The sequence below is a fragment of the Petaurus breviceps genome, unplaced genomic scaffold (assembly GCF_028583685.1).
Source record: "Petaurus breviceps papuanus isolate PSGF00001 unplaced genomic scaffold, PetGlider_PUasm1.0 186, whole genome shotgun sequence".
NCBI classification, from domain to species: domain Eukaryota; kingdom Metazoa; phylum Chordata; class Mammalia; order Diprotodontia; family Petauridae; genus Petaurus; species Petaurus breviceps.
In genome coordinates, this window is record NW_027185798.1 from 32,762,441 (window position 1) to 32,786,548 (window position 24,108).

A 24,108-nucleotide genomic window follows, 5' to 3' on the forward strand; every position below is an offset into this window, starting at 1 on the left:
CAAGTCATTTAACCATTCCGGGCCTCAATTTCATCATCTCTAAAATGAGGGAGTTGGACTATATTTCTTCTAAGCTCTCTTCCTACTCTAAACATTTGTGGTTCTGTGGTTTGTATAGACAAGCCAAATTGGTGTAAAAGAAAAAAATACTTAGCCACAAATGAGAAAGATCCATTATCCAAAAAAAAATAATTAACATAAAGAGTTCATAAAACATTAACATCAGGATGAAATGTCTATTACATTGTATTTTCCTTCCCATCCATAGTGAGATTGAGAGGCTGTCTAGTGAGATATCAAATTATTTAAATGTCACCAATTTTTGGGTAAGTATGATCACTTTATCTTTTTATGCCTTAGCCAAGTGTGCTGATGGAAGTAAGGAAGGGAAAGAATGAGGAAAGGTTGTCTACCTCCCCTTCCTTTAATAGTACTACCCTTGGGGTATTTCCCCCAAAACCCATTTTTTTTTTTGCCTAATCCTTTATCTATTTCTTTCAATTGCCCCTTACGTCCTGAATCCCCTTTCCTTTTCCTCTCCCCTCCCCCACAATCAAGGCTTATAGAGATCCAAGTGCCTGCTAATAACCCTTTTCAGAAGTAGGTCAGGTATCTTTTGTGTTATGTTATAATCTTGACTCACATGAAGCCTGGGTCCCCCCCCCCTTTCTTTTAAATGTGAAGTAATTTTTTTAATTTCTTACAGTGACATAGTGAAGACTGATAAATGTACAGGTATAAAGCATTGTGATAAAAAGCACTATATCTGACCAGTGTTAACACTTAGTACTATTACATGTTGAGATGTATTGTCTTTCCCTTTTAGTATCAAGACACAGAGCTTCTTAATGATGAGCGTGAGTTTCCTTTAATGATTAAAAAAAATGGACTTATATGTCTCTCTAAATATAAATGATTCTCTGAATCCTTTCATTAAGATACAGCATTTTATTTAAACTTTTTAATATTGTCATTACGGGTCCTGTTGTAGAAGCATTTTGAGCTATATTCTAATAAAGAGCTATGGAGTTTCAAAGATTTCTTCATAGCTTTAGCACTGTCTTCTCCCAGATACAATACTACATTGTATTATTATTTATCTTTTTTTCTATATGTCTTTGTCTACCTGAGTAGACTATGAACTCCAGTGAGAACAGTGACCACGTTTCTTACTGTCTATGTCACCAGCACCTAGGACAGTAGCTTGCATACAGTAGAAACTCAAATGTTTGATTATAATAATGATATTCATTTTTCTGTTGAATTATAGGGTTTAAATTCACAATTGTATATGATCAGAGCAAAATTCAAAATTAAATTAGCCAGGTTATTGATTTAAGGCAATAAATTAATTATTATGTGATAATTGCAAATTATCACATAATAAGCTTGCTAAAAGCATGGTATGTTTTCATTCACCTTTTATTATACTGTCATTAATTTGGCCTAATGGGACAAAGGTTAATCTTGAAAAATCTAATATTTAGAATGTTTTAAAACAAATGCCATCTGTCTCACATTTAGCTTATAGCAGTTGTTTCTTTCAAGTAAAGGCCCATAAAGAAGTGATTTAATAAGAGCAAAAAGTATATACAAATAAGCACAGAAAATATTTTTATGTAGCTGAATATTTTTAAAGTATCTCACCCTTGTCTGACTTTCTTATCATTTATTTGTTTATAAATTCCTTTTTTGGTAGTAAGTACAAAATCAAAATTCAGATTAGCCCCTTTGAGAAGTAATACAAATTTCTAATTTCTGAAGTTTGAGTTAATGCCACATATTGTTTATTAAGTACTATTTCTTTTTTTTTTTTTTTTTAAAGCAATCGGGTTAAATAACTTGCTCAAGTTTACATGGCCTGTTATTTTTTTTGTGTGGTTGTCGAGTGTCTGAGGCCAGAACCGATCCCAGGTCTCCCGGCTCTGGGGCCAGGGCTCTTACTCACTGTGCCACCTGGCCACCCCTTAAGTACTATTTCTTGTTAAGAAGACAAATACTTTATTTTCTAAGCCAGTAATAGGGAACTTATAGCCTCAAGGCCACATAATTCTTCAAGTGGGGTCCTTTTACTGAATCCAAACTTCACAGAACAAATCCCCTTAATAAAAAGGTTTGTTCTGTAAAACTTGGACTCAGTCCAAAGGCTGCACCTAAGGACCTAGAAAGCCACATGTGGCCTTGTGGCTGCAGGTTCCCCACCCCTGTTATAGGCTGAGCTTACAACTTTGATTTCCTGATTGAATACAGTATCCTATTTTAAAATATTATTATAAAAGGTTAGAATGCCTATATTTATGAAAGCTTTAGTTAAAATCAGTTAACAAGTATTTTTTAATTGTTTTGATATTTTTTGCCTCATCTAAATTTCCCTCTGCATCATTCTCCCCTCAAAAACTCATATATCTGTATAGATGCAGATATATACACATATATGTATATATATTCATATATATAACTTTAAAAAGAAAATAGAATAAAAATCAGCAAAAATGAATGATACGTTGAAAAAAATATGAAAATAAATGCAATGTTTCACACCTATTTGACTTTTTGCCTCTGCAAAGGAGTAGAGGGAGATATTTTCTCGTATCTCTTCTTTGGGACTATGCTTGTCTTTTATAATTTTGCAACATTTATTATCTATTCAGCAAGCATTTATTAAGCTCTTTATGTCTACCACGAATTAAGCTAAGTTCTGGAGATACAGAGAATGGCAAAAATAGTCTCTGCCATTGAAGGTGTTAATAACTAGGTACATATAGAATATATACAGAGTAGATGGAAGGTTATCTCAGAGGGGAAAGTAACTACCTGCTGGTGAGACCATAAATTGTCTACTGAAGAAGGTGATATTTGAGCAGAGACTAGAGGAAACTAGGGAAACTGAGGAGCAGAAGTGAGGAGGGAATTCCAGGCACTCACCAATCCAAAGACGTGGGAATATTATATTTGAGGCCATAAATATTTTGTAGGCCTTTTTTTTTGTTGAAATAAGACTTTCTGGATGCTTTCTATGTTAAATGTATAAATTACAATATGATGAAATAATTTTCACCATTTTAGATAATAATATACCAAGGGAACAGGCAAACAATGTAAGGTAAGTCCTAGAAAGTTCCTAATTTTTTTAAAAAAAGTTTAATTTAAAGTCATCTATGCTAAAAGATATTTATGATAGAACTTTTTTTCCTATAGAATGAAATAGATAATAGAAATGTTTCAGTCAGGACTATTAGTAGGGTTTTTTCAGCTTACTAGTATTTGGTAATCATAATAAGATACAGTACCGACTGATAATGATGTCATTAACAATAACTTGCATTTGTGTGTGTGTGTGTGTGTGTGTGTGTGTGTGTGTATATATATATATATACATACACATATGTTTTTTGCTTTTTTGGAGGGCAGTTGGGGTTAAGTGACTTGCCCAAGGTCACACAGCTAGTAAGTGTTAAGTGTCTGAGGTCGAATTTGAACTCAGGTCCTCCTGACTCCAGGGCTGGTGCTCTATTCACTGTGCCACCTAGCCATCTGGAATTTGTATATTTTAAAATTTGAAGAGCATTTTACATACACATTTATCATATGATACATGCTATTTTTGTATATTGTCACTTGAAACAAACTAAATTTACTTAATGTAGGCCATTATTATATAGAAGATTACATTCAGCTAATAGTATGGAACCATATTCTGTCATGTACATTTTGAAATAATGTATTTTAATTAAAGTTATGTGAAAGTGTTGCCTTAGGGGCTAGTAGAACATGTGAGAGCCTTTCAAATCCTGATGATACTGATATAAGCTCCTTGAGGGCAAGGCTTGTTTGTTCTTGCCGTGGCATGCCCAGTTCTTGGTACAGTGCCTTCAGTTCAGTTCACCAGATGTTTCCTAAACTCTGGAGATTAAAACCTGAGAAAGGAGCCCTGCCTTTGAGGAGCTTGTTGTATTAGAGGGAGAAAGCCTAACTTCATAGATCAGTAAATATAAAACATATACCGAGTAGCTGGCTTAGGACCCACCAACCAGAGGAGTCACCATCAGCTTCCTTTATAGGGTCTTTAACCTGGGCTCTGAGAACTTGTTTTTAACATTTTGGTCATTGCATTTCAATATAATTAATTTGTAATTTTGTGTTTCTTATTTTATGCATTTAAAAGAGTATTTTGAGAAGATACCTATAGGTTCCACCAGACTTCCAAAGGGCTCCATGGCACCAAAAAAGTGAAGAAAGACCCTGCTTTAGGAGGGGGTGTTTGAGCTGAGTCTTGATGGAAGTTAGGATTTTAAGGGGCAAAGATGAGGAGGGAGTATATTCCAGGCATGGGGAACAGCCTGGGCAAAGGCCTATAGATGGAGAGTAGACCATTAGGTACAGAGAACAGCAAGTAGTCCAGACTGGAAAATAGCTCATTTGAAGGAGAGCAGTGTGAAGTAGACCCAGAAAGGTGGACTGGAGTCACCTTGTTCGCACAGACAGTTGTGTCATGAAAACACCGCATCTAAGAGGAGTGTCCCACAATGGGGATGCTGTGGAGGAGTCAGGAAGGATAAGGACAGAAGGAAGGAAGGAAACAAGCTTCTATTAAGTGCTCTTTATGTGTGTCTAGGCAATTAAGGAATTTTTGCTTAACCCATTGGAAGGGCAATTTTAGTTGAGTTAGTGGTGTGTTTGAGAAAATAAAGTAAGGGTAATGAGTGTGGATAGGTTTTTGTCTAAGAGTTTGGTTGGGAAAGGGAGAAGAAATCATATAAGGAGACGGTAGAGTCAAGTGTCTGGGAGTTTAAAGATGTGCCCATGTTTGTGGGGAATGGGGTAAGATCCAGCAAATCAGGTGAGATGGACAATTAGAGGGGGGTGTTGACTGTGGGGGCAAGCTGCTGGAGGCAGAGGAGGGTCGGGTCATGAGCACAGTCAGACTGGAGCAAAGGAGGAGGGTGAATGGCTAATAAGGTTTGGAGTTTTGAAATTTAGAATAGGGAATCAGAAGGGAGGTCACAGTGATGATTTGTCTTTTCTCCATAAAGTATGAGTCCAGGTAAGTGGGAGAGGGTGATGTGAAAGATATTTTATAAACATTTGTTGAATTAAGTGCTAGTTTATAGTATAAAAGGAAGCCAGAGACATTTAGTTGCCTATTCATTTAGCATTATTTATTACATAGTATTACCTTTTTTTCTATATGTCTTTGTCTACCTTAGTAGATTATGAACTCCAGTGAGAGCAGTGACCATGTTTCTTACTGTCTATGTCACCAGCACCTAGGACAGTAGCTTGCATACAGTAGACACTCAAATGTTTGATTATAATAATGATACTCATTTTTTTGTTGAATCATGGGGTTAAAATTGACAATTGTACATGATCAGAACAAAATGCAAAATTAAATTAGCCAGGTTATTGATTTAAGGCAATAAATTAATTATTATGTGATCATTGCAAATGATCACATAATAAGTTTGCTAAAAGCATGGTATGTTTTCTTAGAATTATTTTGATGACTATGTAGATACGCCTTAACCTCAGTTTGTATTGAGGAAGGAGCCTACAATTGGTGACCGAAAGAACAAAAGAGTAAATTCTAACAACCTTGTCTTAGACTGCCTCCTTGGTCACCAATGAAATAGCACTGGTTGTTTTTGACTAAGAACCATCTGTGATTTAAAAAAAAACAACATCCTTATGGAATCGCACTTAATGGTTTATCTGACTCAAATGCTTTCATTTGACTTTGAACTTTTTTCAGCACTCAGACAGAGGGCGCCCTTGGACCAATAAAAAGGTACGAAATTATCATAATGTATGTCCTTTACATATGCCACTGACCCACTAATTATTAGTTACATAAGTGAAGGAAAGTTTTTGAATATATTTGTTCAAATCAGAACATTTTAGCTTTTGGCTAAATACTTTGAAAGCATTTATTTGTATTATTGGGGAGGCAAAATATTTTATGTTGGTCCTCAGCTGCTGTGACTTTGAACCTGCCTAACAAATTATTGAATGAATATACTAATATTTTCTTTTGAATGTTTTTACCTACTAAAAATGGGGATTCTGTATGAGTCAAGGCAAATGAGCCCAGTTCTTGATTCTTTGACTGCTCACCAAAAAGATCACAACGGCAACAAGCAGGGAATAGTGCATCAGTCACACAACAAGGCACAGACCTGGAGTGGGGAACTTGCTTGTGGCCCTCTAGGTCCTTACGTGCATCAGTCAAAGGGTGGGCTGCACTTGAGGACCTAGAGGGCCACAAGCAGGTTCCCCACCCCTGTGACCTAGGACCTTTAATAAAACAAAGGGAAATGCTATTCTGGGGGATTTTGGGGGAGAAATGGGAATAGAGTAGAATATAACAATCTTCTGAATCAGGTACAGACATTTCCTTCTCCCTCTTCTCTGAGGGCAGATGAGAAACATCTCAAGCCCTGAATGACCTGTCACTCTCATGACTTCAGTTTTCTGAATGATCTTTAGAGGGGGATGTTAGAACTACCTGTATAGGCCTCCAGCAGGCTTTTTATCTAGAGAGAGAATCCTGGAGGGCTTATGGAGCAACACGTATACTCAGCACATAAGTATTCTCTGATGTATGGAAAATAATAATTATTTGGATTCGTATAATATATTTCTGACAAATAACAAATCATATTTTTTCCCTTTTATTCTCCTAGTGTCTCTGTGAGGTAGGTGCAGTCATTTATCACTCTTATCATTCTACCAATGTAGAAACTAGAAAAAAAAAAGGGTGCTTATGGGATTTCCTTTTGGGAAATTACAGAATCAATGACTGAACTCAGACTAGAATCTCTGTGTAATTCCTATTCCCCAGTTCCTGTCCCTAGACTGAACTGTTTGAATTTAAGTTCTAAATATTTTATGCCACAAAGAAATAGATTACATTATTCTATTAATCAACTTTTCTCTGAATAATAACAGAGGAACCATGATGTAGTAGACAGCTGACTTTAGAGTCAGGAAAACCAAGGTCAAGTCCTGCTCCTGATGTATACTGGCTGTGTGACCTTGGCTAAGCTACTTAAAACTATCTGTTCTAGGTAGTTCTCTATGATGAAGTTGCAGAGAAGGTACCTTCTTATACTGGTAGAGGCATTTCTTCAACTGGGAGTTTCCTATACCAGTGAATTCACAGGTTTTGGCCTTAACCTCATTCTTCCTAGAAATAGCAGTTTTTGCCCTAAATCAAATACTCAGGTAATCTGAAATTGCCTTTTTTGAAGCGAATATGATATAACTATGTTTTAAGGCTCTTCCTAGCTAAATTGAACTGTAAGGTGATTTTGTAATCTGTTAATCTCCTGTTTTAATTCTGGGAGCATTGTTTTTCTTAGAGAAATTTCATTGAGATATTAAAGTATATACAGTAGAAGGGGCTCTTGATGTCAGTGTGACAAAGTCTGGCACTCTAAGACAGATGCTACTTTTTTACTTTCTTAATTTTTTAAGTATAAATCTATGAATAGTAATAGGGAAGACCACTTCCAAATACCTGTTTTTGGCATGTCCTGTACTGATGATTAAGGGGGAGAAGGGAACAAGTATTGATTAAGTGCCTTCTATGTGTGGGCATTGTGCTAAGCACTTTACAATTATTATCTTATTTGATTCTCATACCCATGGGATGTAGAAAATGGAAAGTCTGAGACAAGAAAAAAGACCTGAAGAGGCAAAAGGAGAGATATCATGTAAGAATTATATCAGTTTACAATTCAGGAAACTGAGGCAAACAGAGATTAAATGACATGCCCAGGGTCATACAGCTACTAAGTGCTTGAGGCCTTATTTGAACCCCAGCCTAACCAATTCCAGGCCTAGAGCTGTATCTACTGTGCCTTCTGCTTGTTCAAAATAGTTCTTGGGGGTAGTGAGTAGGGTTGGGGCTGGGGTAGGATAGGGATGAGGCTGGTCATGGTAACCATCTTTTGTCCAAGTTGTGGATATGCAAACCTTCCCCCACCCCCTCACCCCCATTGGTTATTTTCTAAGTCTGATCCTTACATGAACCTTTCAGTTTTTAAGAAAGACAGTTTCTCATAATTGATCTTTAAAAGTTAAAGGTAGGAAGAGTTGCTTTTGAGGGTTCTGGACTTGTATATACTCCTATCAGATATGAAATATTCCAAACTAGTTCCTCAAACAAAAATAGTTTTGGGAAGGACCACAACTATTCTAAATAAAACATTACTTCTATAAAACTAAACGAGAATGAATGAGCCAAAATCTCTGTTATTTCTCTTTTCTATGGATTTTGGTTGTTAGAACTTCTTAATAAATATACCTCTTCCTCTCTGCCTATATCCCAAGACCTCTCTTTGCCCCCTAGCTCTGGGTGTCCTCCAAAGCTCAATTGCCATCTGTTTGCTTTTCTGTGTTCTCCTAAAATTAACTTACATACTCTCCAGGATTCAAATATTATTCAAATATTGTTCAAATTAATTTAAATCAGTAATTGTTAAGGACCCCAGTGCAAGGCACTGGCCTAGGCCCTGGGGATACAAAAAAGAAAAATGAAAGTCTCTGGCCCTCAAGAAGCTCATAATCTGCTACAACAGTGCACAAATCAATACAAGGTAATTGATGAAAAAGAGAACATTAACAACTGGGGGCTTTGGGAAAGGCCTTTTGTATTGGACAGTTCCTGAACCGATCCTTTGAATGATGATAAAGGCCCCAAACTGTAAAGGGTAAGAAGGAAGAAAGAATAGACAAAGGACTCTAGTTAAATAATAAAGGATTAGGGAGATTTTGAGGGGTTTGAAGTTGAAAAAAAGGCTAGACAATGAATTAGGAGGAGAAAGCAAATTTGGGAGAACTCAAACCTGAAGGAGAAGAGGAAAAGCTTTGGGGTAGAAAGAAGCAGCTTGAGCTGAAGGAAGATGAGGATGCAGTTGAAAAGGAAAAGTGGGACTCAGGACTCAAAAGAATGGAAGGAGAAAGACCCAGGGAAGAGGAAGGACAGGAGAGGAGCCTAGAAGGGAGGAGGAAGAGGAACAGAAAAGAATTCAAGAAGGTTCAGGCCTTGGCTCTCATGGCCCTCATGAAATGAGTTCTCCAAGAGAGTTGGTGACTAGTGCTACATGCAATACCAAAGCCCAGGCCTTAGGTTAGGAAGATGTGGATTTCTGTTCTGTCCTTGGACACTTATGAGCCTTGTGACCCAGGGCAAGTTCCATAACCTTTTTGAACCTCAGTTTCCTCGTTTGTAAAGTGAGATAATAGTCCCTACTGTAGAGGGCTGCCATGGGGATCGTATGAGATGGTATGTGTAAAGTACTTTGCAAATCTTAAAGTACTATTATACATGTGAACTATTTTTCTAGAAAGTAAGCAAAGCAGTGAAAATTTTGCAGTCACCTACAGGAATTTTGTAGAGATTGTCTTTTCTGCCAGGACCAAGACATGTTATCTATATTCAAGGTCCAAGTTGGCCTTTCTCAAGAAGAGAAGCTAAAGGAGCTCAAAGAATACCTTTCCACCTGTAAGGTAATCTGGGAGAATGAAGCGTTCCTTTAGAAAATGGAAAGGCTGAGACAAGAAAAAAGACCTGAAGAGGCAAAGGGAGAGGTTAAAGGGTGTAAGAATGACATGCTGAGATGGGATGGAAGAAGGAATACTTGAAACTAAGTACGTAACATCTTAGATCTTCCCTGAAGAGAGGGATCTGGACTCCCAAAGGACACAGCTTTTTGTCCTTCAAGGAATGATCATGTGAATCTACAGGGGCTGTCAGATGAAAGGTCATGCATAAGGGTCAGAGGAAGAAGAGACAAGTAGCAGTGACATGCTAACAGTACTGAAGTAGTTAATAACTGATAATAGATCCACCAAATGGAACCTGTATTGAAGACAATACTTTGCAATGTAGAAGACTATTATTCATTTCTGGTGATTCGCATTGGGACAAATTATAAGTCAAAAACATCAGAAGAGAAAGGCAAATTTGGGAAGTCAACAGTTGATTAAGAAAATAGTGTCTGGGATTTGACTTGCTCCTGTCTTAAAATGCTGGAATGACAAGCTCTTAATCAGGTAGGGCATGCACTTAACAAAGACTGGCTTTAAAGTATTTGCCTGGTATCTTGTGAATCTAATCAAAAAGGCCTTAAATTGAAAAGGAAAGGGGAAAGAGAAAACTGTGGCTATGTTTAGTCACCAAGTTAAATACCACAAAGAATAGCTTCAGTGTTGTGGCAAGATAGCAGTGGAGATAACCAGAAATTCAGAGCAGGCAAAAACCTGAGACCGCAGAATAGAATGGATGGCTTCGTGTCTTTGTACATCACCTTTTATTTATTCTATTGTCCTCTTTTATTTTTATACCACAGTCATTTCCTAATATATCCCCCTCCCCCCCCCACTTTCCTTTTAACAAAAAGTTAACCCAAACCTCCTAATGTAGCAACCCCATCTGACAACATATGCAGCATCCTGAGGCTGTAGTCTGTCATCTCTTTGGAAAAAAGGAAAGTATCATCTGCCCTCCAGGATAAAGATCTGGCCTTACAGTTGGGCTGAGTTTTGGCTGCCTTTTTGCATTGTTTGGTTTACATTATTATAGTCACTGTATATATTCTCCTGGTCGACTAGCTTTGTTCTATATCAACTCATACAACTTCTCCTGTGTTTCTTTGTATCATATTTGTCATCTCTGGTACAAAATTTCGTTATTCAGACCACTGTTTATACACACTACCAAAATATTTGGTGTATCTGTGGCATTTCCATGTGCAAAAAACCTTCTATGATTCCCTATTATTTGTAGGACAAAATACAAACTCGTTTTCTTGATATCTTAAGGCTCTCCATAATCTGACTTCATTTCCAGCTTCATTTTACATTACTTCCCTTCATATACTCTGTTGTTATCTCCTGTTTGCATGCATTTGCTCAGGCTGTGCCTGCCCTCCTCATTTCTAATTTTTAGAGTCCTTCTCTTCAAGGCTCAGCACTAGATACCTTAGAAAGGCCTTTTCTGATCTCCCCACCCCTAACTGTTGGTATTTTTTTCCTCTGCAGATTTTCTTTAAATATTTTGCCTGAAGCTCTTCTTTGCTCCTATTTCTTTGTCTTTCATTGTGCATGTTTTTCCCCCTCTTTTATGCAGCATATCCTCTACACTTACCCTCCTCCCAGAATGTAAGCTCCTTGAGGTCAGAGACTTTTATCTTTGAATCCCCTGATCCTTATTTGTCAAATGAATTGTATCTACTGAAAAAGATGTATGTACATATTCATTCATCTCCATCTTTGAGAATAATATGTTTTCTAAGAAACCATTTATTGAAAACTGATTTTACATTTGCCAGATAAAAATAATATTGTAATTCTTGATGGAACATGGCAGAAAGTTTTTCTTGCACGTGTATTTTAATATATTTTTGTTTATTTTTATTATTTCTTAGTTGCATGCAAAAATTAAGTTTTTTTTTTGGAGGGCAATTGGGTTTAAGTGACTTGCCCAAGGTCACACGGCTAGTAAGGGTTAAGTGTCTGAGGTCACATTTGAACTCAGGTCCTCCTGACTCCAGGGCTGGTGCTCTGTTCACTGTACCACCTAGACACCCCAAAACAGTCATTTTTAAAAATTTTGAGTTTCAGATTCTCTCCTCTTAATCCTCTCTCACTCCTCAAGAAGGCCAGCACCATTATAATGCTTATACTCATACAAAACATATTTCCACATTATCTGTATTGCAAAAGAAAACATTACATATGTGAATTAAACAGGTAATAGCTAACATCAAAGAAAGTTAATTCTAATGTACTATTGCTACAAAGAGAATTGATACCAGATAATGCTTATTTGGGGGAAGGGAGAAATAGCATTTCTAATTAGGTGGCATTACCAGTAGGAAAACCTGAAATGAATTTAAAATGAACCCAAGACACATTTACAACAGTTTGTTTTCTTAAAGACATTTCTGGAGTTAATTTAATAATCTAGAAAATGATTGAACTCCAGTTGTCTATTTAAATAATCTTTACATATCTTAAAATGTATATTGTCCTTTTTAATAATAAAAAGATAAAACAAAACCAAAAAGCAATAACTTAATTTATTGCTAATTTATACAGGGGAAAACTATAGTTTAGCTGTTCAAAGGATAAAATAATGACTAGATTTTTATACAGAATATTTTAAGCCTGAATTTTACCAGCCAAAAAAGATGTTTTTGTTGTACTTTATTATTTTGGGGACATTTTCTGGTTTTATTTTTTTTTTAAGTGCATCAGTTCATTAGAGGACTAACAATATAATTATCATTTCTTCTGCTTCATTGGAAATGCATTAGTAATAATGTTAGCAATGTTAATTTTAGCTAAATAAAGCTCATCTCTTTTTATAAATCCATGTTTATGCTCTCTGTGCAGTAAACACAAATAAATATTCGCTTATCATGTACTTAAGAGTACAGAAATGCTCTAAGAGGATGGAGTGAATTTACAAATTAGCATTGTAGTGCTAGCTTTGTATTCAGCTTCTCTTAATGCTGTAGTCTAAGGAAGCATTCTGCAGAATGTGTAATTATTTTGCTTTTACTTATTTTCCTCAACATCTAGGAATGTTACAACACAGACCGGAGAAGATGACACAAGGTACAATAAAGCAAATAAGGCAAATTAAGTTTTGATTAAAACAACTTTATTGGTAGCAAAAGACTGTTTTTGAAAAGGTGATCAGCCTCAGTGCTTTCTTTTGTCTTTCATCTTAAAAAATACAAAAAAAAAAAAAACCAAAAACAGCACCTTAACCCCAGACTGCTACTCTTCTATAATTCTGATTTGAGTCTTTTCAAATAATTAATAAAATATAAAAAAGAGAATATGGAGCCAAAGTTTTGAAAAATAATGATCCTGACAATTTTGTATTTTAGTAATGAGCTATTTATGTATACATACATTAATAAATTGTTTAACTATGAGAAAATTTGAACAATAAATCTTAAGATTTAATAATTTTATTGCTGACTCATTTGGCAGTACTGGGCAACTCAGTCTTTCATTTTATTTGATTTGCGTTTTTGGGTATTGAACTACATTAACATATTATTATATAACTATTCTCTTTTTTAAACAGTTTCTTTTCTTTTTTCATCTAATCCAGACACACAAGTGAAGAACACTTATCACAGGTAAACAATATATTTTGCTTTGTTTCATGCTTTAAAGTTATTTCTTCCCCACTTTTTATAAAGATTGTGAATGGAAATAGTCTTAGTGAACAAGTTTGCCCCAAGAACAGATTTCCCCCCTTTTTTTTCTTTTTGGAGATAACTCATAGGATCATAATCTAGAATTGGAAGGAACCTCAAAGGCTTCCACATTTTGCAAATGAGGAAATAGAGACTTAGGGAGGTTAAGTGACTTACCCAGTGTCACATACATAAACCTCAGAAGCAGAATTTGAACCCAGTTCCTTTGACTCTACAATCAAGTGGTCTTTCCACTATTCCATGCTACTTCACTCCATACTGTCACTGTAGCATTTAGTATTGAGTTTGAGACGAACAGTGAATGAGTTTCAGTCTTTATTGCAAGCCTGGTGTGGTAACAATTTTATATTGCGGACAAGCATCCCCGTGAGCTTTGGGGATGGGCAAAAGTTATCAGACTTCTTTGTATATAAATTCAAAATGTGACTTGATATGTCTTTTAAAACACTTGTAAAAGAAAAAGGTTTTTATTGTGTTCATTCACTTGGTTGTGTCCAACTTTTCATGACCCCATGGACCGTGGCACACCAGACCTCTCTATCCTCCATGATCTCTCAAATTCTAAGTTCATGTTCATTGTTTTCATGACACTATCCATCTCATCCTCTGCTATTCTGTCCCCTTCTTTTGCCTTCAGTCTTTCCCAACATCAGGGTCTTTTCTAATGAATCCCATCTTCTCATGTGACCAAAATATTTAAGTTTCAGCTTCAATATTTGACCTTCCAGTGAGTAGCCTGAACTAATTTCTTTTAAGTATTGACTGATTTGATCCCCTTGCTATCCAAGGGACTCTCAAAAGTCTTTCCTAGAACCACAATTTGAAAGCATCATTTCTGTGGTGCTCAGCTTTCCTTATAATCTCAACTCTCACAGCCATACATTGCTACTGGAAAAAAAAAACAACATAGCTTTGACTATATGGACCTTTGTTGGCAAGGTGATACCTCTGCTTTTCAGTATGCTGTCCAGGTTTGTCATAACTTTCTTTCCAAGAAGCAAGCATCTTTTAATTTCATGGGTGTAGTCACTGTCTGCAATTATCTTTGAGCTCAAGAATATAAAATTTTGACACTACTTCCATTCCTTCTCCCTCTATTTGCCAGGAATTGATGGGGGCAGTTGCCAAGATCTTAGTTTTTTGATTTTTCAGCTTCAAGCCGGCTTTTATACTCTTCTCATTCACCCTCATCAAGAGGATTCTTAATTTCTCTTCACTTTTTGCCATCCAATAAAAGTTTAAAAATATATAAATCATTATAAGAACATCCTTATGCCTTACAAACCTCTCCTATAAATGTTGAATCCTAAATCATGCCTAGATTCTTATACTGTGAAAGAGACAGGTTGCTATAACCAACCAAATTTTTTTAAAATTCTACTTATTATTGAGCCCATTTACCTAGAATCATGGGGCAGCTAGATAGCACAGTGCATAGAACACTTGGCTTGGAGTCAGGAAGATGTAAATTCCAATCTGACCACACACACTTATTAGCTGTAGTGACCCCAGACAAGTCACTTAACCCTGTTTCCTTCAGTTTCCTCATCTGTAAGATGAGCTGAAGAAGGAAATTGCAGACTATTCCATCTTTGCCAAGAAAACCCCAGATGGGGTCATAGAGAATTAGACATGATTGAAAAATAACTGAACTATAGCAGAATGGATTAAAAACCATAATCTTACAATATGTTTACAAGAAATGATTTGAAGCAGAGGAATACACACAAAGTAAAGGTAAAAGGCTGGAGTAGGATATGTTATGCTTCAGCTGAAGTAAAAAAAGCAGGAGTAGCATTCCTGATCTCAGACAAAGCAAAGCAAAATAGATCTAATTAAAAGAGATAAGGAAGGAAACTACATTCTGCTAAAAGGTACCATAGACAATGAAGTAATGTCATTACTAAACACATATGTCCAAGTGGTGTAGCATCCAGATTCTTAGAGGAGAAGTTAAGGGAATTACAGGAAGAAATAGATAACAAAACTTTACTAGTGAGGGACCTCAACTTCCCCTTCTCAGAACTAGATAAATCTAACTACAAAATAAACAAGAAAGAAGTTAAGGAGATGATGGGGCGGCCAGGTAGCACAGCAAGTAAGAGCACCGGCTTCAGTGTTGAGAAGACCTGGAGATTGAATCCCAGGCCCAGACACTTAGCATCCACCCAGAAACACCTGGCCGTGTAACCTTGAGCAAGTTACTTAACTCCGATTGCTTTAAAAAAAAAAAAAGAAGTTAAGGAGATGAATAGAATTTTAGAAAAGTTTGATTATGGTAAACATCTGGAGAAAATTGAATGGGGATAGAAAGGACTATACCTTTTTCTCGACAGCACACCTACACAAAAATTGACCACATATTAGGGCATAAAAACCTCACAATCCAGTGAAGAAAGGCAGGAATATTAAATGCAACCTTTTCAGATCATGATGCAATAAAAATTACATGTAATAAAGGACCATGGGAAAATAGACAAAAAATTAATTGGAAACTAAATCATCTACTCCTAAAGAATGAGTGGGTCAAACAATGCATCACAGAAACAATAACTTCATCAAACAGTATGACAACAATGAGACAACATACCAAAACTTATGAGATGCAGCGAAGGCAATTCTTAGTGGAAGTTTTGTATCTCTAAATGCTTACATGAATAAAACAAAAAATGAAGAGGTCATTGAATTGGGCATGCAACCGAAAAAAACTAGAAAAAGAACAAATGAAAAACCTTCAATTAAATACCAAATTAGAAATTCTGAAAACCAGAAGAGAGATTAATAAAATTGGAATTAAGAAAACTATTGACCTAATAAAACTAAGCTGGTTTTATATAAAAAAAAAACTAACTAAAATAGATAAACCTTTGGTTTATTTAATTTTTAAAAAGAAGAAAGCCAAATTACCAGCATCAAAAATGAAAAGGGTGAATTCACCATCAATGAAGAGGAAATCAAAATGATAATTAGGAGCTATTTTGCCTGGTTATATGTCAATACATTTGACAATCTTAGTGAAACAGATGAATATTTACAAAAATTTGTTTATTTTTTTTACAAAATTATTTGTAATAATTTTGTATAATAATATATTTTGTATAATAATAATAATAAACAAAATTTACAAAAAAATGTTGTCCAGATTAACAGAAGAGGAAACAACCTCATTTCAGAAAAAAAAAAATGAACAAGCCATTAATAAATTCCCTAAGAAAAAATCTCCAGAACCAGATGGATTTACAAGTAAATTCTATCGAACATTTAAAGAAAAATTAATTCCAATACTAGATAAACTATTTGGGAAAATAGGTAAAGAAGGAGTCTTACCAGATTATTTTTGTGATACAAATATGGTGCTGATACCTAAACAGGGAAGAGTCAAAACAGAGAAAGAAAATTATAGACCAATTTCCCTGATGAATATAAATGCAAAACATTTAAATAAAATTACAGATTTTTACAAATTTTACAAGTTACAGAGATTACAGCAATTTATCTTGAGGACAATACACTATGACCAGGTAGGATTTACACCAGGAATACAGGACTGGTTCAATACTAGGACAATCATCAACATAACTGACCATATCAACAATAAAACTAACAGAAATCATATGATTATCTCAATGGCTGCAGAAAAAGCATTTGACAAAATAGAATACCCATTCCTACTAAAAATACTAGAGAGCATAGGAATGTATGAAATCTTCCTTAAAATGATAGATAGAATCTATCTAAAACCACCAGAAAGCATTTTATGTGATGGGGATAAGCTAGAAACATTTCCAGTAAGATCAGGGGTGAAACAAGGATGTCCATTATCACCACTGTTATTCAACATTGTAATAGAAATATTAGCTTTAGCAAAAAGAGAAGAAAAAGAAATTGAAGGAATTACAATAGGCAAAGAAGTAACAAAGCTATCACTCTTTGCAGATTATATGATGGTATACTTAGAGGATCAAGTGAAAAACTACTTGAAATAATAAGCAACTTTAGTAAAGTTGCAGGATATGAAATGGAGATACACAAATAAATATTTGGGAGTCCACCTGCCAGAACAAACCCAGGAACTGTATGAACACAAAAACACTTCACACAAAGTCAGAACGAAAAATAACTGCACTACTAAACCTAGAATCATAGAATCTTAAAACTGGAAGGAACCTTAAAAACCATGTAATTCATTCTCCAACCCAATTCCCTGTATAACATCCCTAATAGATAGTCATTTGCCTAAAAACTTCTGGTGATGGGAAGCTCACTATTCTGTAAGGTAGCTCATTCTATTTTGAAATGGCTCTCTACTATTAAAAATTCTATTGATAGTCTTCCTAAAACAGTAATTCTAGTTCCCTTATAGAGCCATGCAAAAGACCTAATCCACTTCCATATGACAATTTTTCAAGAATTTGAAGACTGATTTTTGTTCCACCCAAATCTTCTCTTCTTCAGTTTAAACATCCCTGTTTTCTTCACTTATTTTTTATACGATAGTTTCCAGACCTATCCTGGTCACCCACCTGTGTAATCTCTTTTGTTTGTTAATGTTGCTCTAAAAATGTTTCATCTAGAAGTTGGCACAGTATTCCAAATATCACTTGGCCAATACAGAATGAGATGGGACTAGTAACTCCTTCATTCTATATACATACTTTCAATAGCCAAAAATTATATTAGTTTATTGGGCAGTCCCATCCCACCATTGATTCATATTGAGTTGATGATATCCAAATAAAAGTCCTAAGGCTTTTTCATATAACATTTTTTCCTCCCTATTACTGTGTTTGTATAATTATTTCAATTTAAATGTAGGACTTCACATTATATCTTTTTATTTTTATTTGCTTTTTGGAGGGCAATTGGGTTTAAGCGACTTGCCCAAGGTCACACGGCTAGTTTTTTTTGTGTTAAGTGTCTGAGGCCAGATTTGAACTCAGGTCCTCCTGACTCCAGGGCTGGTGCTCTATTCACTGCACCACCTAGTCACCCCCTATCTTTTTATTTTCTTCTCATCATGTTAACCTGTCAAAATGTTTTTTAATTTTGATTCTGACATTTACCTCATTAGACATCCCTCCCAACTTTCTGTCTTCTGCATATTTGAAAAACATGCCTTCTATTTCCTCATTCAAGTCATTAATTAAAGGGTTGAACAGAACAAGATTTAAAGTCAGAGTCCTATGACTCCTCACTAGGTTGACACTGATCCTTTAATCAGTTCTCTTTGGGTATGATGGTTCACTTGATTACAGATGTACTTAATTATCTATCACTGGAACCCAAATTCCCATATGGACAATGATAACCTACATGAATTCATTTTTCAGAGAGGCAGCTAGGGGCTCAGTGGATAGAGTAGTGGGCATGGAATCAGGAAGAGTTGAATTTAATATCAGCCTTAGACTGCTCAGACACAGTAGTCACCTATTGTGTGACTCTAGTCAGGTCACTTAACCTCTGCCTGCCTCAGTTCCCTCAATTTTGTAACAACAACAACAAAAAAAGTAATATGGAAATAGAACACCACTTACCTCTCAGGATTGTTGTGAGGATCAAATATTCTAATATTTGTAAAAAGCACTTAGCATCCTGGTACATAGTATGAGCTATAAAAATGCTTATTTTCTTCTCTTCACTTCCCTTTCAATGATTAATATACTTCCAGTCTGTCATAGCCACCTCATCCCCATTATTCTGAACCCCAGGATGTTATTGTTCAAACCTTGCTTTCCATCCACCACTGATCTTTTCTTGATTCTCATCTTCCTCAACCCAATCTCAATCCTCCAGCTCGAAAGCCACCTAACTAACCCTTCTTCTGTACTCTCTGGAAGGCCTGCATATTAGGTGACAAACTAAATTTTATCTTAAACGTTTTTTTCCTTTCTCTGTCCCTCCATCTTATTGTACACCCTAAGACCAGGCTTTCTTCTGAGGACACAGCTATCCCTCCTAGCATTGTTAATCATTTTCCCTCATATATGGCTCCTACCCCTCATTGCCAACCTACTAGAGGCAGGGGAGGTGAATTACTCCTTGTTTTTCCCACTGCCACTTCCAGGCCCTTCCTTTACCTCTATCACTCAATAATTTCTCCACTGAGATTCATTTGTATCACTGAGATGTGTCAAGATTCTGGAAGCTATAGTCTATATTCTTCTGGACACTCCTTCCCTCCTCAAAGAAGGAAGGAAGGCTCATGGTCTCTTCTCCTTGATACCTGTCCTCAAGACTAGGGAATTTACTGTGCATATATCGACACTCCATCAAATGCCCTAACCTCCCAATTCCTCAGTTTTCTAATTTCACACAACCTGCTACTCCTCTGCCCCACCACAGCTTCACATAGAGATGGTCATTCTCTTGATCTTCCCATCACCTACAAGTGTTCCATGTCTGTATTCATGAACTCTGAAGTTCTTTTATCTGATATAATTTGTTTGCATTTCACCTCTCCTCCTGCCTTGTCACCCAAACTGTCTTCTTTATCTCTACCCCATGGTACCCTTGCACTGACTACACTTGATAATCCTCTAATCTTGAGTCCCTTCCTACTTATATAGTGCTTAAAATAAAAAGTTGGAGAAAATCACAAAACCCTGCTGACTGGGTCCACTATCAGTTTATGTTATATAATCTCATCTGGGCCCTCACTGTGGCAAGGCAATCATTTTATACCTCCCTAATCAATTCGCTTTTCCAAACCCTGCTAGGTAGAGCAGTGGATAGAGTGCTGGACCTGGAGTCAGAAATGAGTCCTCATTTTGAGTTCAAATCCAGCCTTAGACACTTACTAGCTCTGTGACCCTGAGCAAGTCACTTAACCCTGTATGCCTCAGTTTCCTCATCTGTTAATGAACTGGGGAAGGAAATGGCAAACCAGTATCTTTGCCAAGAAAACCCCAAATGGGGTAACAAAGAGTTGATGTGACTGAAAATTATTGAATCTAAACTCTCAAAACTCCCAATTGTCCACCTTTAGTTGAGAACTTTGCCTCATATTTCACTAAAAAAAATTTCGTCATTTGCAGAGATCTTCCTTTTCTCCCCTGTTCCTCATCTCATATCACTCTGATACCTTCTGCCACTATTTTCTCCTTCATCTCTGTTTCTCATAAGAAGTAGCTAAGTTTGCAAACCCCCTACATGCACAAGTGATTCTATTCCATCCTGTCTCATCCAGATTACCCCCTCTATCATCCCTAATCTTCCATCTATCTCTGTTAATTGGCTTCTTCCCTACTGCCTGCAAATATACCCATGATTCTTCCATCCTTAAAAAACCCTCAAATGAACCATCTCTAACTATCATTCTATATATGTCCTCTCTAAACTCCTTAAGAAAGTAGTTTACAGCAGATGCCTCCACCTTCTTTCCTTTTTACTTGACCATCTAGAGTGTTCTGATATCCTTCAGCCAAGGCCAAGGATATTAATCTCCTAAGTGCCCATTCTAATTACCCTTTTTCAATTTCCATCCTTGACTTCTCCAGCTTTGAACACTGTTCATCATCTTCCTCTCTACTTTCCTCATTCTAGATTTTTGTGACACTACTCTTAACTGGTTCTCTTCCTATCTCTCTGACTGCTCCTTTTCTGACTTCTTTGCTGAATCTTTATCCATGTCATGCCCAATAATAATGAGGGTCCCTAAGACTCCTGGGCTCTCTTCTCTTCTACCTCTATACTATTTCACTGGGTGATTTCTATTCAATTACCACCTCTATGCAGATGACTTTCAGATCTGCTTAGCCTTTCCCAGTTCTTAATTTTACTGCCTTCCTTCTGAGACTACCCTAAATTTATCTTGCCATACATGGTTGTAGACATTAGACATTAGACTGTCAATTCCATGAGAATGAGGACTGTTTTTTTTTTCCCTTTCAGCCCTTAGCACATTGCCTCACAAATAGCAGGTAGTTAGTGAGTGTTAATTGACTGACTTTCATTCCACTCATATTTGTACATCATATCTGTAAGGATGTTATAAAAAATCCCTTTGACTGTACTCTCACCAACATTTCTCTATCATATTCACAGGGCTACATAAGAGACTTTGTTAAATGCCTTGGTGAAATCAACATACACTATTTATATTATTCTATTTACCTACCAGCCTAATAGCTTCACCAAAAAAGAAAATTTGGTTAGTTTTGTTATGAATTACATTTAGTAAACCCATGCCAATTCTTAGTGTTCACCACTTTCTTTTCTAAGTGCTCATGATATAATGATTTTCAGACATAATGTTTGCTATGTACACAAGCCTGTATACTAGGCATTTGGGGGAAAAGAAAATTTAGATAAATTCTCATCATTATAGCCATTCAAACCTTATGGAACTTAGTTAACTAGGATTATGTTTCAAATAGCTATATAAATATATATGTATATGTATATACATACATATAAAATAAAATTTATGACAAGCATATTTATATGATAAATACATATACTATTTTAATGTGATAAGTATGTATCAAGGTATTATGTGAGAATACAGGTGAAAGGTCATATTCTAGAATGATCAGAGAAAGCTTTAAAGAGGCAGTACATTGGAGGTGGTTAGGAATTCAGAAGTAGGGGTTGTGGGAATATGGCACAGCATAACAGGACCTGGAAGAGGCCAAATCCCTCCTCTCTCCCACTCCAATAAAACCTAAAAATGCAGCATTAACTAGCAAAATAAGGATAATTCCTTCTAGACTCTTCTATTCAGCACACGGTGTACAGAATGACCACTGGAATCCAGCAGGAACCATGAAGTAGACAAGTCCAAAGCATGGTGCAATCCTTGGGCACCTGGAGAGGTCCAGCATGACCCAGATAACAGTGGCAGGAGAAAGGTTCTATACCCTGAAACCCTGAGCTCAGCAACAGGAGGCAACCTCAGAACCGAGTACAGCAGGTGGCCTCAGACCCCTGTGGCATGAGGGACAGCCTAAGAAGAGTATAGTTCACAACAGCCTTAGAGGCCCTTGAAGGAGGGACCTATTCTTGGCTATAAAACTTGGGACCAGTCAGGATCTACCCTCTGTTCTAGGGGTGCAGGAGTGGAGCCTGACCCAACCACAGGTAAGCAAACTATGGAACACATTGAACATGATAAGGAAATACCTTAGAGTCTGGGTCTCAGCCTTAGACTGAGAGATATCCATGGGGTAAAATACCATGGAAGAAAGTGACCCCCAACAAATTCAGGTTAATCCTGGGAGAAAAGACATCCTGGCCACAAGGACTATAAGAACTATTGGAAGAATGAAATGAAAGATATAAAATGGGATGGCTAAGGGGAACTATGTCAAGAAAAACTGAGAGCTTAGAAGAGAAGAAGAAAACTTGAGCCAATAACTGAACATCCTGAGAATGGGACATCAAGGAATATTAAAACAAAATCACAGCACTGAAAAAAAAAAAACCAGAAGAAAATAATAAGTTTTAATAGTAAAACTGACCTGGAAAATAGTTCAAGAAGAGAGAATCTTAAGAATTATTGGAATATCTGGAAGCAAAAATTGAAAGGAAATAAAGAATAAAAATTTGGGATTAGAGATGGGGCAAGAGGAAGAGAAAAACTACAAGAGAGCAGAAACAGTATGCTTTATGTGTAGAACTCGTGTCAGGCAAATTCTTTCCCTTCTACTACCTGCTTCTTTGTAAGTAGAGGGGTGGGAGCAGAGAAGAAGAAGTACAGAAGGTCATCATGGAGGGAAATACGCAATAATCCCTCAAAACCATGAATGTTGATGGGATGAATTCAACCATTAAAAAAAAGGAGATAGAATGGTTTAGAAAACAGAATGCAGCAATATGTTGCTTTTAAGAAATATACTTTAAACATAAAGATTCACATAGAATTAAAATGAGGGGCTGGAGCAAAATTATGCTTCAGCTGGACTCAAAACAGCGAGTTTAATTATGAGTTCACATAAGGCTACAGTAAAAAGTCATTTAAAAAGAGGTAAGCAGAATGATTACATTGTACTTAAAGGTGCCATAGATAACAAAACAATATCAGTACTTACTTTATATGCACCATATAGCTAGCATCCAAACACTTAAGGAAAAATTAATTGGAGGGAGAAATAGTAAATCTATAATAGTGGGGAATCTCAGTATACCCTTTGCAGATCTAGACAAATTTAACCAAAAGATAAGAAAGAAATTTAAGCCCTGAATAGAACTTAAGAAAAATTAGAGGTGATATATCCCTGGGGATTATTGATTATTATTAGAAGTGAATTTGTGTACTTTTCAGTTGGATATGGCACCTTTACAATAACTGACCATATATTGGGGGCATAAAATCCTCATAATTTGCAGAAAAGTAAAAATACAAAATATGTAATTTACTGATACAATGCAATAAAAATTATGGTAATTTTAGGGGCCCTTGAGGAAAAGATTAAAAAATAATTGGAAATTAAATGACAATTTTAAAAAATTGTTGGTTTAAAGAACAAGCTATAGAAAAAATAGAAAATTTCATCAAAGAATTTAATAATTATAAGACCGCCTGAAAAACCTTAGGCCCTAAGGCTTACGGGATACAACTAAAGCATCTCAGGGAAAAAAGTTGTATCTCTAAGTGCTTTAATCAATGAAAGAAATAAATCAATTAATTGGGCATTCAACTTAAAAAACTTAAATAATCCCCTAATTAAGCAATAATTTAGAAATTCTGAAAATTAAGAGATTAAAATGAAATGATAAATGAAAATGAGCAATTTTTAAAGGAAAAAAAACTGTTAAAAAATAATCACCTAGTTTGCAAAAAAAAAAAAATCAGAAAACCAAAATACATCAAAAAGAAAAAGGAGCATACTGAAGGAGAAGTGAAGGAAATTAATCAGAGACTAAT

The 24,108-nt window shown here is 35.9% G+C and overlaps 1 protein-coding gene across 1 annotated transcript in view; it reads left to right on the plus strand.

Annotated features, from left to right (window-relative positions):
• The window catches only part of LOC138162232 (uncharacterized), a 35,822-nt gene that overhangs the window by 8,342 nt on the left and 3,372 nt on the right, over window positions 1-24,108 (plus strand). The window contains exons 6-11 of the mRNA XM_069089267.1: window positions 269-326; window positions 827-857; window positions 3,067-3,103; window positions 5,753-5,788; window positions 12,592-12,627; window positions 13,136-13,163. Coding sequence (XP_068945368.1) covers window positions 269-326; window positions 827-857; window positions 3,067-3,103; window positions 5,753-5,788; window positions 12,592-12,627; window positions 13,136-13,163 — 226 coding nt within the window. The remainder of the gene's footprint in view (window positions 1-268; window positions 327-826; window positions 858-3,066; window positions 3,104-5,752; window positions 5,789-12,591; window positions 12,628-13,135; window positions 13,164-24,108) is intronic.